The 16208-nt window shown below is 32.5% G+C and overlaps 1 protein-coding gene across 2 annotated transcripts in view; it reads right to left on the reverse strand.

The window, feature by feature from the left end:
• LOC129803342 (uncharacterized) overlaps positions 1 to 16208 on the reverse strand; it is a 66030-nt gene that overhangs the window by 24808 nt on the left and 25014 nt on the right. For both annotated transcript variants that reach the window (XM_055849822.1, XM_055849823.1), the window contains exon 2: positions 10156 to 10661. In XM_055849822.1, the coding sequence (XP_055705797.1) occupies positions 10156 to 10398 (243 nt within the window). In that variant the 5' untranslated portion in view covers positions 10399 to 10661. The remainder of the gene's footprint in view (positions 1 to 10155; positions 10662 to 16208) is intronic.

A 16208-nucleotide genomic window follows, 5' to 3' on the forward strand; every position in this document is an offset into this window, starting at 1 on the left:
TATTTCCTTACAAAATAGAGGAAAATTACTTTCACAAAGTTGTAGAGCAGTAAATTTCCTATAAAACTGCACTAATTAGAAATTTCTGGGGCGCTAGTGTAGCTTGTAAAAAAAAATAAAATATCGGTTTTGTTACTTTTTGCCCCAGTCTCCCCGAATTTAAATCTATTTTAGCACTCCAAAATTCGAATTTGGATTGATTTTTCCTTCATGAAAACTGTCCCGTATTTGTCTAAAATTGACCCACAGGCAATATGCTATTTAGATGAAATCGTGCTACAAACCAATCATTACATAAAATAAAATTCAAAGATTTGTATTATGCCCAACGCACAATAACTTCAGGCAAATTTCAGATTCATTCATCTTTATTTGTAAAGAGTGTAAATGTCCAATAAGAAATCTATTTATTTATTAGAACTGCCCTATCCACCACTATTTTAACGCGATAACTATTAAAATTTACTATTTGTTACGATTTATAATTACACTAAAGGCCTCTACAACACATTGGGAACCATTTTCGTCAAAAATTGCATTTTTGACAGAATTTTGACGTTTCCACTTATGGTGTCTACACATTAGAAGCAATTTTTGTCAAAAATTAATTCTTTTTTTAATCTGACGTTTCTGCTTACAAGGATAGGGGAAATTTTCTTTAAAAATGCATTTTTTAAAGAATGTGCTACTAGTGTATAGGGGAAAGTGACCATGCTTGATAATAACTATTTTTTTCCTATGTTAATCAATAGTTATGACTCATCGCAATATATTTCAATAGCTGGTGCTAAGCCTCACATTTCCTAAAAAAATTAGGATCCTAGCTCTTTTTTCCTACACTGGTAAAAATAAAAGGGTAAAATTGACCCTTTTCCAAAGGATGGATCATATTTGACTCTTTGAAAGGGTCACCAGGTACCCTTCGAAAGGGTCACGGTTTTGACATCTATTTAATTCCGGAATAAAAGAATAAAAAAACAATGAAAAAGTGATCTTTGGTGTTCGCTCAGATGAGAGAAATATGATATCAGTAATAAGTTTACAATAAAACATGATTATTCGTGATAAATGTGCATACTAAATTTCAAGAGATACAAAAGTGAACCTTTCAAAGTGTCAAATACGATCCATCCTTTTGAAAAGGGTCAATTTGACCCTTTTATTTTTACCAGTGTAGTTTCAGGAAGCAAAAATCAAAAATAGGCCCAAAACTGTAATTTCAATACATGATATTTCATAAGTATTTCTTAATAATTGTCGCTGTACAGGAAAACTACTATCATAGGCACATAGAGTGGTCATCAGTACTAATATTTATGTAAAAATATTTTTAATTGGTGGACACTGTTTTTGTGGGTGGTGACAAATTCATAAATTCTACTTGTGTCCATCCTATATTCTAAGAAGGGTCCATGAATGATAATTTTAATGTGGCAACTATATCATTAGATGTGATTATTTCATAATTACACATATTGCAATCCGCCAATTTGATCGACAATTGACATAATCTTCAACCCTGTTAACTGAATTTTAAGGTTGCAGAGTGACATTTTCATGGACTCAAAGTGAAAAAATGGTTTTCGCTAGCGCCCTAATGTCATAAAAACATGGCTTAGAAAAATTATATAAAAGTGATTTTAAAACTAATAACCAGTCATATAAACGATTTAAGCAGATAGATTAGAGTTCCGTCTAAATATTGATGTGCAATTTTTTGTATCCGGTGAATTTTTTGCAGTGAATATGGGCCTCCGAATTGTCGAATCAATTATTATACAGGAAGGCCCGGGACCCAACTTGTATAAAAATCGCTACTGAATTTCCATTTTCTTCTTGAGGAAAATCTAAGGATTTCCAGGAACTATTTGAGGTTGGATTATGAACCTAATAAGTCAGACATTTTTTTGTCATAGTGCAAGGATCGCTTCGGTTTGTGTGTTAATCAGAAAATAATCACAAACCTTGGACATCATTTTACAGTATTAAGCATGGTCACTTTCCCCTAGAGGCCTTTAGAACAGTACAGACAATTTCCTTCAAAAAAGCAATTTTTGACGAAAATTGATCAAAATGTGTAGAGGCCTTAAGAAAAAACCTGTAGAGTTGAAACATTCTACAGTAGAGTCTCCTAAATTCGAACGCTCGGGGGGTATTTTTGACATTTCCCACCTCCCAAATTCGAACGATTTTTTCAAAACTAACGAAGTTTGTGTGAGATTAAATTATTACTTTGAATCAAATTCCCTTACTTTCTCGCAAGTTTTAGTGGTAACATACTTCCTTTTCATTTTACACGACCATAATGCAAGTAAACATTCAGGAAGAAGCACATAAATATGATTTTCATTCACCAAGAATATGAACTTTCTAACATAACCTCACAATTGACATTTTGAATCCAAACGTCGTTCGAATTTGAGAGATTCAGATTTGAGACACTCTACTGTAATATTGTAGAGTTCAATTAACTCGAAAGAAATCAATGTACTTATTTCTGTTTTCATGTAAAATTTCATCTCGACTGAAGTATATACTTAAGTGTTTTTGATTTAAGAATATACTTCAGTCAAGATGATTTTCGTTTAAAAAGAGAGCTGAGTATATAAGATCTCTTATAATGATCCCTATGGATTCGGTTTAACAATTCATCTTATTGGAAATATAGCAAGATTTTAAAATTATAAACAGAAAATGTTATTTTGTTCAAGAAGCAATTGTGCATGAATTACATGCAAATTTAACTTGCCAAAGAAAATACCAAAATTCTTACAAATATTTATAAATTTTATTCCCATGTTACCCATAAAGAATCTAAGAATTCGATGATAAAAACCATTTGTGGTTTCCCGTATATTATTTTATTTTATTTAATAACAATTTTAGGATGGCAAAAGCCAAAAAGTCGCGCCAAAGTGACACACTAAAAAGATACACGTCGCGGCGTCAGCCTGAATATAATTGTAATTTGTAATATATCATATCATATGGAGTCATCCAATCACATGGGAAAATCAAGGCGTCTCTTACCACCCAGAACACACATTCCACCTCCAAACGCGTACAAATTTGGCGCCAAGACGATTTTTGTTTCAAGAACGCGAACACATCGAAAAAAAAGTATTTCAGTGACGTCACAAATACGACGTTCATAAGTTTTTTCCTCTTTTTTTCTCATGAATAAGAAAACAATCTATGATTTTTGATGTTTTTCAGTTGTTGTTTTTCGCTGCTTAGCCTCCCTCCCCAACCCTTTATTTTGCTCCCCATCGAGAAATCACATTGACATGAATGAAAAATTAGTCTAAAAGCAACATTAATCAATAGTTGAAAAGTTGTCTAAAATCCATTGTATTATTGATTTTGAATCAATTTTTCAAAAGACATAAAATACCAATGAATTCTATGGGAGAAACTCTTGTGGAAAAGTTATTTAGATATGTTAGTTTGTCCAATAATCCATGTTGTTTTAGTATATGAAATACATGAGTGAATTGATATCTAACTGCCAGCTGCAAAATTTATTGATATTCTTTTCTTAAACAAAAATATACTTTTCCCCTTACGTCAAAGACAATAAAAAAAATTATTAAGATAATATTCTTTATAATTATCCTTGAATAAAAATTAAATAAAACGTCCCTGCCTGGTAATCAATTGAATTTTTTATTTAAATATTCATCTAAAGACAAAAAATATTCCTATAAACCTAATCGCACATTCTAAATTGCTAATAAAAATTTAACACTCTATTAACCGTATAATTGAAAAGTAAATTAAATACCTGAGTCAAAGTGGATTTGAATTTTTTTTCCTCAAACAATACAGCAAAATCCAATTACGATAATAAGACTCAAAATGTTACTATCTTGTAACCCCTATTGTGACTAATAAAAATTCTTTCAATACCTTTTACTCCCAAAGAATGACATAACAATAAATAAAAGACTTTTGAGCTTCGTCCAAAAAAACAATTCTATTGAAAGAGATTCAATAAAGTAAGCAAATTAATGAGAGTTAACGTAGGTCAAGTGAAGAAAAAGAAAGAAGAAATAAATTTGCCAGACGGAAGAAAAATGAGCAATAAATTTTAAAGATATATAAATATGTGAAAGTGAGATAGACCGAAAGATCAGTCAATTCCAATTGTAAATTTCAAACAAACAAATCTCGATAAAGGTAAAATTAATCATCGATTGCATCATAAATTTATATTTGAAACAATAACACTTCAATACTATACATGTAACAATTAATAGAATTAATGGCTCCGGCACATCTTTTAGATCAGAAAAAATTCATGAAGTCAAAATTGACATTTCTCAAGCGTTTTATGTTCTGTCCACTTTTTGGGGAACCTGACTTAAATCTAACTTGAAATGATGTTTAAAAAAAGATGAAGAGTCTAAAAAAGGGGGATAGATATATAATAACGTTTGAGAAAAAAGGAATGTGAATTCTGATTTCATGAAATTTTAATAATCTAAAAAAATCGTGCCGCAGGCATATGATTCGGTTTTTTGAAATTGATGTTGTTTCAACAAATTTTCAATTTAGCAAAATCCAATCAATTGAAATTCTACCTCTTACTCTTTCAAAATGACATTAGATATACGTCACTTTCTGTCAAATTAAAATTAAAATTGAAATTTCATATTCCAAATTGCAAATTGAATTTCACTAAATTGAAAAGACAGCTAAACCAAAATCTTTACCTAAGTGTTATATTTTAATAAAATTTTGGAAATCAAAAGTTTCGAGTTTTAAGATGTCACTCTGTCCAACTGTCCGTCCGGCTGTCGCAAGTTCTAGAGACCAAACGGTTAAAGATAGAGACTTGGGACCTCCGAAGGTCTTCCCATAAGTCGACCCAAAGATCGTTAACTTCTGATTTTCCACCACCCTCCCAAGCCTCCTCTAAAATCATATTATTCTTTTGGATTCTTGAAGATCACCCAGGCGAACATTTCGGCCTTATACGAAAATACCGTTGAATCATTCCTAATAACGGTTTTGAAGATCAAATGTATAAAAAGCTATAGAACGCGTATTTCTCCACCAAAAGGGTTAATTTTTGGGTTCGTTGAAAAGGTCTTGGAATATCTGACAAGCCTGAACCGATTCCAATCCAGAGGAACCGTATTCGATTCCCATAAACCGGTAATAAACCGGTTCATAATCGATAACTAATATTTAATCAAAATTCAATTGTATTATTCCTACACCTAGAAAAAAACGGGAGTGCGATTAACTTTTTTTCCTCATAATTTTAACTCTTTTAGGTGTAAAAATATATCACCATTTTTTAATGTTAATTTTACACCTTTTAAGGGTAAAATTAACATGAAAAAGTGTAACTTTAACCCCTAATACACCTAAAAAGCATAATATTTACACCGATTTCAGATTAATACTGCAGGGTAAAATTAACATTTCAGGAATGTTATTCATGTTATTTTAACTTTTTCGGATTTCTCTCAGTGTAAGCTATTTTGGGTTGTGTTTTGAGTGATTTATAAATCCGTTCAAAGCGGTTGTGGAGCGGAAAACTTAGAAAGAAATTGACGAGTGAAAAAAAAACTACAAAATCCTTCAACTCATAAAGACTCCGTTTTCCTCCTGAATTTTCCTGAATTGAACCAATAAAGAACTTTAATAATATATAGGTAAATTATACTAAAGTACTTTTGACTAGCTTCTAAGTCACAAGCTCAAGCACTCCGCAAAGCCTGGGACCTGGGACCCTTCGCTACCCTTTTGTAAAATGTTGATCAGCGATGTTGATAGAGAAAAACTCTACTCCTTTTTTTTCCTTTTTGTTTTACTTTTGCTAAATAAAATCTCTTTGGATAATGCAAATGACTTATACAACTTGGGAAAACGTTTTTCGTAATTGTTACTTTTGGTCAAACATAAATCTCCAAAATATGTATCTGTCAAATTTGCTTCTAACAGTTCTAAGATCAAAATTAGTACAGCAAAAAATTGACACGAAATCAAATATGTAGCGCCATAAAATTTTTTAGTACATGTTCGTAAATCTAAAGGAGGAATGATGGATCCAAATTTACGATTTCTAAATTGTCATATAAATTACAACAAAGCCATTGTATTGGTCTATGATGCAAGTAAAAAATAGTCAGTTTTTAGTATATTTACAGTTTTTAACTTATTTCCAAAACTCATAACCTCAAATATTTCTCTTGCATATATAATTTCTGAATATAATTTTTACACATTTCGAACTAGCTTATGTACGATAAATCTTTAGCAAAACGACTTTGAAATTTAAATCAGCTGATTCAATTGATAAAAATAGTTAGCGTTTCAATTTATTAAACATTACCAATTGCATTTGTTCTTTTTCATCATATTTAATTACTTAGCAAATGCTAAACAAATTCTCACAACTACTTAAATGAATAATTCATTATTGCTATTATTGCCAATTCTTTTCTTTCGTTTGCAACCTCCACAAATTCGATTTAATGCTTCTTTCCAATAACAACAAATTAAATCAATCATCATTGAACCATTAAATTTCACAATTTCAAAGTTTTTAATTGCGAGAACGATGCAATCAAACTTCGGAAATTTCTCCAAAGTTCCCAAATAACAACAAATGAAAATGAACTTTGGAATTGTTTTTACTTCCCCCCAAAAAATTGTATCATCTGGTGTCATCGATCATAATTAGCGAGTGTTATCAGTTGAAGTTGAAAAGCAAATTGGATGAGATAATCGTAATATCTGCCATTAAATTGTATTTTCTTCCACATTAGCACATTCCTGCGGAATCTTGCAGTTGTGAATTGCTTTGTAAAATCATTGCTAAAATATATTTGAAAAAAAAGCATCTTAAACAACTAAAATATGCAAAACATGGTCGTGAACATTCCCAGCAATTCGTTCAAGGTTCTCCCAAAGGAGAAATATTTAGCAGAAAAACATGTATTATAAATATTTCACCGCAATCTGTTAGAATAGAATTTTCAGACTTTTCACTACCTCTTCTAAAAGAATCCACTTGAGATGTTTTGGTTTGTGTTTATTGGAAGAAAATAGAGTGTAGTGGCATGAGTTGTCAATAAAATTTAACATGAAAGTGATTTGTTGTTTAGCCACTTGACAAAAAAAAATTGAGTTCAATGATAAATTATAGACTCGTGCATGAATTAAACCCCTCAGAACTTTTTGTGATATAAATAAAAAAAAAACAGAAATATTCTGCCTGATTAGGAAAATTCTTGTGAATGTTCCAATCTACAAACTACTAGAAAATATATAATTATGATTAATTTACAATGTAACCGATTTTGGCAGTAGTCCCACGTTAGAAAATATATTGAGTATGAGAAAATTCACTTCGAGACGCGACTGAATCATTCGACCCGACACAAAACGACAATGATCTTGTGATATTTCAGCATCAAAGGTCAATTATCTTAGAACACAATTTACTGGACAGTCTCTCTCTACTAAAACACTGTGGGAATTTACACGTAATACAAAATGAGATGATTCACTTTCTGGGAAAACCTTCCCTAGTCTAGAGATTTAAATATTTGATCTGTCGGTGTTTCATTAAGACCGAACAATCACAAAAAAAATTATTATGTAAATCCCCAGATTAAACTGATCGATAAGTCGTAATTGGTAAATGACATTTAATATAAATGACCTATTAGTGATCTTTGAATTCGAGTTAATTCGGAGTAAAAAAAAACAATGTAGGAAAATGAATTATGAGATAATCTTTTAACATTCTCATATAAAACAGTTTTTACACGTTTTATGGCGAAACTTGGATAGTTTTAAATATTTTTGCTTTACAAATTCTTCTATTTGAAGCGGAATTATTTTATGTCACATCTAGAATGAAATTCTTATAGTTTTTACATTATTAAATTGGGTAAAGGTAAATAAGGTGCCTTAGAAAAGAGGAAGAGTTTAAAGCTTCGGAGAACGCAAGTCTCGTACCACTTGATTATTTCCTATGTTGCTAGGATCGCAGAAAGACCTCTTCGACAGGGTACCCCTATATTGACACTTTCGTCAAAATCTTGAAATTTATTTAATGTATCTACACTGAGAAAAAAGGGGTGCAATTAACTTTTTTTCCTCGTAACTTTTATAATTTTTAGATGTAAAAATATATCAACATTTTTTAATGTTAATTTTACACCTTTTCAAGTGTAAAATTAAAAGTCTAAAATTTAAGTGTTAAGTGTGGTAACTCTAACTCATAATACACCTAAATAGCATAATATTTACATCGATTTCGGATCAGTAATGCGGACTTAACTTTTAACTTTTTCAGATTTCTCTCAGTGTAATAAAATGTAAGTAATACGACTTTTTTCTGGAATATACGTTTTCCTCCTTTTCCTATAAAGAGAGACGTTCAAATTTCATATCCCAAATGGAACAGTGAGAAAAAAAAGAGGGTGCGATTAACTTTTTTCCTCATAACTTCAACACTTTTTAGGTGTAAAAATATATCAAAATTTTTTAAAGTTAATTTTACACATTTGAAAGGGTAAAATTAACACGAAAAAGGGTAACTTTAACCCCCAATACACTTAAAAAGGGTAATATTCACACCGATTTTGGATCAATACTGCAGGGTAAAATTAACATTTCCGGAATGTTATTTTATCTTTTTCGGATGTCTCTCAGTGTACAGACAGAATAGGGTGTTAATATGTTCTGACACGAATTCTTAAAGTGTCAAGGTGTTCCTTTCACAATAATGGCTTTAACCCTCTAACGGGTAAGACCGCCTCCAGGCGGTCTTCACAAAAATCACATTAACAGCGACAATAAAGGTTTTATTTATTTAAAAGTGCTATAGTGTCCTCGGCAAAAGTCTTATAAACATCTCTTGAAAGTTTGAACTCATTATGACTCTTCGTTTTGTTGCTATTCCCAGTTTTGTGTGACAGGTCAGAGAAAAAGCAACAAAAAATATTTGTGCAAAAAAACTCATTTCCAATTTCCATAAAAATACCGATTTAAAGTTATCTGACTAAAATAAAATTATTTTTTTACTGAAAGATATTTCATTCTACTTTGTATATTTTATTTAAAAAATGTGAAAAAAAAACTGAAAGTGTGAATTTTAGAAGAAAAAAGAGTTTCAAAAAAATTTTACATTTTCTCACCTAGCGCCTAAACTAAAAGAGATAATAAAGAATGGATGGTTTTTTCGACTTAATTGGATCATAATTATCCTAGAAAACATTTTTTTAGAACTTTTTTTCGCATATTAAAGAAAACACCGTTAGAGGGTTAACTTCGGAATAAACAAATAAAAACGATGAAAAAGTCATTTTTGGTGTTCGCTCAGATGAGAGAAATATTATAAGAATAATAAGTTTATGATAAAACATAATCTATCATAATAAATGTGCATACAAAATTTCAAGAGATACAAGTGAACCATTCAAATAACCAAATATGATTAATTTTTTCTGAAAAAGGATCAATTTGACCGTTTTATTTTTACCAGTGGAAGAGAAAAACTAGAAATATTACGGGGATGTTCAAAACATTATACCCTGTGAATTTCAGCTCGATCTGAGCACTTTGAGAAAATCGGAGGTTTACAATGTGATTAGAAAGAATCACACCTAATTTATACACTGAATTGATGAATAAAGAATGGCTCTTTTCTTCTTACTTCCAAAACATAGAAGAAAGTGGGGCACCGTTAAATTGGGGCAGCTTTGAAATTGGGTTTTTTTTTCTTCTATTTTTAAATGAATCTGAACCTTACCATGATATTAATTAGCTTATTAATTATTATATTAATTAGCTCAACAAACCAATCGTGAAGCTAAATCACATTATGATAAAGTTCGATTCTGTTTTAAAATAGGTGAAAAAAGCTCAATTTCAAAGCAGCTCCAATTCAAAGTTGCCCCACTTCCCCTTACCTAAAAATTAAAAAAAATCTACGAGCTGTTTTCGAAATAAACAAAAAAGCATGCTTTTGGAGGGCAAAAAGGAGAAAACACGCCTCTAATGTATTTTAAGGGGGGTCATCGAAGATCAAGAGATGATATCTCTTACCGTTTGACATCTAACCTCTTTGAATTCGAGCAATTAAAATAAGTAAAAAACAAATAAATGCAGTAAGATAAAATTCCTCACCTGATTCGTGAGTGGATGAATGGCAATTTCGTCCTTTTCATTGGCAACAACATCATTGACCGCTAATTGTGATCTTGACGCCTTTACACGATCATTCTTCACACCAGACACCAAATGTTGCTTCTCATGCAACTGCTGATGCTGTTGGAAGCCGGTGTGATGTTGCTGTATTTTTGGACCATGCTTGTGATATGGTGCACAATCAGAATCTCCCATGCCCCAACTATCCACCAAATACACCATTCCCTGCGTTCACGGTTAATTTTTAGTTATTTCTTTCTATCAATTTACACTAAGAAAAAATCACTTTTTCGGTGTTTTTTTTTTAATTTTTGTTTTGAGAAAATCCCCTTTCTCACACCAAACACTTTCTCACTCTTCTGTCCTTGTTTTTTTTATACACTGTTATTCTTTGGTGATTTCACTCACACTGAAAATTTATTTGTATTTTTCTCACTGCACTCCAATGACCCCAGCAGATCCACAAATTTATTTCTCCTTCACATCTGAAATTACAAAAATATATTCATGTGTTTTATTTCCTCACCCAGACTTCTCAAATAATTATTTTTAAAATAATGGTGAATATATAGAATTTATTTTTGAGAGAGCGAGAAAAACAGTTCTATTGATTGGATTCTTGCGTTTGGAAGAAAACACCATAACACCAGTAATTTTCCACCAAATAGCACTAAAGCTAAATCGAAGAATATATAAGTAGTAAGAGAAGTTCACAATGAAATTCCTCAACTCTCACTCACACCTCATACCACCCACAAATGTGGAACAATTTTTTCCCTCTCATTTCCTTTTCACTCACGCAAAAGTGTACCGATAAGAATTCGCATGTGGAGACACAGAGAGACTCACAGTGGAAAAATACTGAGAAGAAATAGTGCGATATATAATATATTTTGCGAAATATACAAAAGATTTTCTTCAACTGAACTTGTATGAGGGTGGTAATTGATATATTTTCTTCGTGGAAAAACGCCCTCATGATTTTCAAAAGTACATATTCCCATGGTGAAAGGGATTACTGTGGTATAATTCCAATGAATTTTCACATTTAGAACGATACGATGATGGTGTGAATGATTAAATTGTGGTTCTTATTTTTTTTCCAAGAATTCACGATGAGCTTGGAAAATTAATGATTTTTTCTTCATTTCAAGGTTATCCTTGAAAATTACTTCTTACGTGGAAAAATTATTGCTATTGTTACTTATTGATGAAGCTGTTAAAAGAGCTCAGAAAAATTTGACGTTAGTTATTATAACCATTAGAAAAAGTCTAGTAAATAATTCAAATTACTATTTAATTCAAGGGGTGACTCATTCGTGTATTCCATTGACAAGGGTATCTAGTTTTACGCCAGCGGCTTATCTAGACACTTATATGGAGGGTGCGCTTGTACGCGAAGGCGCCCTTACCACGGTAAAAATTGTTCGAACGGGTGGTTTTACTGTTTATCAGTATCATTGACTACTATATTCCTTGAAAAATTTAACTTTTAATTTTGAGTTTAACAGGTTTAATTTTGAAAATGCAGTATCAATCAGTGCAATTATCTTTAATAAAAGTTAAACGCAAAAGTGGAAGCTCTCCTTTTCAAGGCATGTAGTACTCAATGTTGATCAACAATAAAAATCAAAATTATGAAGAATAGTATTTTGATTAAGATTATTTTGAAAACATGCACAGCTTAAGCATGAAATGGTTAAGATTGTACTGAAAACATGCACAGCTGTTAAACTTCTTAAAATAGATGGTGCTCGTCAAAACCGGTACAGCCGAGCACAACTCAATAATAAAATGGATAAAATTGTGCATAAGTCCTGCATACCTCAAACAAAATTGAATCTAAATTTTCAACAGTTTTCTTAATCTCAATCGTTTTATATTTAACAGCTCTGCGCGTTTTCAACACAATATAAACCATTTTATGCTTGAGCTATGCAGATTTCATGCACAATATTTGAGAAGTACCAGTTTTATACACATACTGAACCATCTCATACTTGAGCTGTGGGTATTTTCAGCACAATTTTAATTTAATATTTTGAAGTATGTTTTTATTTCAACTCGAAATTTTGAAAGAATATAAGGACAAAATACATTTTAGGAGACAAGTTGAGCGCCAAGAAGCTCTGCAAAAAACTAGGTGCCCCCAAAAAGCACCTGAAGGAATTTAAAGTGTCGTTTTTTATTTCAACACGAAATCTTGGAAAAATATAAGGGCAAAATGCTTTTTGAGAGCTTTATGGGCACTAACAAAGCCTTTAGAAAAATTGGACGCCCCAGAAAATGAGGGAATTGAAAAAGCTTTTTCTTTACTTTAACGCGAAATTTTGATAGATAAGGACAAAATGCATTTTAAACTAGGACCACAAAACTAGAGGAGCTCTCTTGGAAGTCTCGTGAAGAAATTAAAAGTTTTTTATTTATTTCAACGCGAAATTTTGCAGAATTAAAAGAACAAAAGGCATTTTAAGAACTATAGAGGGGCAATTCAGAAAGACTCGGAGTCTATTTTATTAAAATCTTTTTTACTTCAACATGGAAAGAATAAAGGGTCAGGGTTTAGTTGTCTAAAAAAAAGGAACATCGGCGCCCCTGGAGGCTCGCGCCCTGGGCGGACCGCCCCTCCCGCATCCTCTTAGGGACGCTACTGTTTTCCACATCTTACTATAGACAAACCTTACTAGACTCTCACCTTGGATTTCTCAAACCAAAAATTCTAAACCTTTTAATAGTATTGCAAGAATTTTCTTTGAGCTTTCGAAAGTCGCAATCATTAGGATATTACTATTCCAAGAATTTCTGCTTAACTCTTTCGTCTCCTTTGGGACACTGGGTACCCATGGAAACAACAATTTTTTTAGACTATTTAGAATCGATAAAATTCCGATTCTTGTGGATGATTACAAACTATAAGGATGTCCAAATCTAGGATATTTTTTGCAGGATCCCAATTAACTCCTGAGCTAAGATATTCTTGGTCAAAAATCGTGAATTTTCGATTTTCTGCTTCCTTGCACATATTGTGACTTTTTTCATATTTCTAGACCCGAATAAGGAAAAACCTCTCGGGGCCAATAAGTATGATAACTAACAATTACAGATTACATAAATTCGAAAAACAGTTTTTTCTTAAATTTTCAAAAAACTTGTTCAAACTTTATGGGTACTCTCGTCCCCAAAAATCTAGAGGTCAAATGTAAGGTTATCCCGCCAATTGTTTTTTGACACTAACCCTATAAAAACATTTCAACATGGTGAGTTGGTGTGACAACTTGAGGTTATGATGTCTTCTAATTCGATCTGAAGGTCTTCCAAAAATATTTGACTGAATTGCGTGCTTTGATTTTCCATCAATTTGCCCCAAGAACAAGTACAGAAAAGGTAATATTAGTGATTTTCTCTTTTTCTTGTGTGTCTCGTAATATATTTTCTGGATTTTCTGTTTAGATGACAGCTTCAATGAAAGATTTTCATGGTGAAGAAACTTTTATAGTCTTTGTGGACAACAGCGATGATGAGGAGTGTTTTGGAGCATTTCAGGATAGAGAGCTCATCGAAGTAGATGTCGGAGATGATGAAGAAATATCTCAGGAAAAGTTGAACCCAGATCTAGGCGAAACCATCCCCACTGTCGCGAAAAAGTCAAAAATCTGCATACTTTTTCCGGACAATAGCGATGATGAGGAGTGTTTTGCCGGATTTGATGAGAACGTGTTGATGGCAGAAGGCGTTAATGTGGCGGAAGCCGAAAGGGTATCCCATGAAAACTTGATTCCAGATACAGGTGAGTGCACTCCGGCTCTTGAGAAAAAGAGGAGACGCCCCCATGATGATATAATTGCTTCTGAGCAGAATTCATTTGGTCTAAAGAGTTCTCACCACATAATGAATCATCAAATAATTATCGATATGGTGCGATAAAGATAGAGTTGGATAATGAAGATTTTACACCATATAATGTTTTTCTGAAGGCTCTATGTTTCACAGAGCTTGCTGCTCTTATTTGTAGTCAGAGTAAGCTTTACATGCACCAGAAGGGTGTTGTTTTTGATATTGAGGTAGATGAGTTGAAGGCTTTTTTGGGTATAAATATAGTTATGAGTTACCATGTTTTGCCCAATTTGAAAGATTATTGGTCAAAGGATCCAGACACTCATGTTCAGTACATTGCTTCAGTTATGACGAGAACACGATTCCAGGAAATTCGAGCTGCCCTCCACTTCAATGATAATTTCAAGGCGGACAAAAGTGATAGGGCAAATAAAGTACGTCCTTTGATAAACCATTTCAATAAGTGCTTCCAAAAAGCTAAAGAGCCAACAAAGCAACAAAGTATTGATGAGCATATGATCAAATTTAAGGGGAGAAATTCAATGAAGCAATATATTCGCAATAAGCCCATAAAATGGGGTTTTAAAATGTGGTGTCGCTGCGACTCAACGACAGGATACCTCTTCGAATTTGACATATACCAAGGTAAAAAGTCGCAGACGGAGTATGGGTTGGGCGAAGAAGTAATCCTGAAGTTGTGTAAAAAAATTGAAAATATTGGTTGCGAAGTTTTCTTCGATAATTTTTTCAATACGGTCAGGCTGCAACATATTTTGCTTGCAAAAAACATATTTGCATGCGGCACCGTACAAAAAAATCGCAAAAATTTGCCAGAACTGAATCCAGATAAGAAGATGAAGAGAGGAGACATTGATTGGCAGTGTTCAGGACGCATTGTATGTGTAAAGTGGATGGACAATCGCTCGGTCATGCTCCTCTCAAATTATATGTCGCCAACAGAAATGGTGAAGGTGCAGAGACGGCAGTCTGGGACATCACAGAAGCTGGAGCTAAATTGTCCGAAAATTGTCCACACTTACAATCAACACATGAATGGGGTGGATATCATGGACCAGAAAAAGTCATATTATGAGCAAGATAGAAAGTGCGTGGCAAAATTCTACCTAAAATTATTCTTTGATATTCTGGACATTGGTATAAACAACGCGTGCATCGTTTACAACGAAATGTCACAGGAGAAAGACATTGGAAGATCACTCACACTGCTGCAGTTCAGACAGGAAGTGGCTAGGTGTCTCATTGGTGATTATAGGAGTAGGACACGAGCGCCTCCCACTATTAGACATTCTAATGAACTACTTCAACCCCTCCAGCACTGTCCAGTTTGGATAAAAATAAGAAGCCGGTGCCACCTGTGTTATACGAAAAATAAAGTATAGACAACAGGACCTTTTGTAAATGTGAAGCATGCGGAGTGTATCTATGCTTCAATTCAACACGCAACTGCTTCAAACAGCATCATGATCCAAAAAGTATGTAAAAGGTGAAAAGAAAAGAATGTTTGGTTACATTTGCTTTTATTTATCAACATGGGGTAAATTAAGCTAATTCAAAACCTGCTCCAAATGGAAACTTTTCGCTACTCCATATGGAAACGCCATTGTCATCATGATAAATACAGTACTAAAAATAATTATATTTATATATTTTCTATACCACAGTTTCATTATTTAGTTAATTTTGCTCCAAATAAAGCGAAAATCCATTCATATTCACACATTTTAATTTGTTAATTTCTCAGAAAAATTAAAAGTGTTCCTTTTCACCATCGAATTTTTCTTCGATCGACCATGTTTTCCAATGAAAAACACAATGAGATGACTTTTGTTTATTTGTTTTGTTTAACATTTATATCATATTTCTGGCTAATTTTGGTTAAATTAAGTGTTAATCTTTATTGTTAATGGTACGTGAAGTTTTAAAATGAAATAATTACCTATTTGGTGAACAAAAAGGGTTTTTCTGAAATGTCTGCAAATACTTCAATAGGAAACCCAGAAAATATGATTTTTTTTGGAGAGATTTTCTTGTTGTTTTAGATGGGAAAGAAGAAAAGACAAGGAATAAGTACAAATCCTGTACTCAGGAGCAACTCAACAAGGTTTTGGAAGCCTTTCGTCGCGGTTTCACTTACAGTGTTTGTCTCCAATTAGAAACTTTCCCTTGTCTCCATTTGG

This window comes from Phlebotomus papatasi, chromosome 2 (genome assembly GCF_024763615.1).
Source record: "Phlebotomus papatasi isolate M1 chromosome 2, Ppap_2.1, whole genome shotgun sequence".
Lineage (NCBI taxonomy): Eukaryota > Metazoa > Arthropoda > Insecta > Diptera > Psychodidae > Phlebotomus > Phlebotomus papatasi.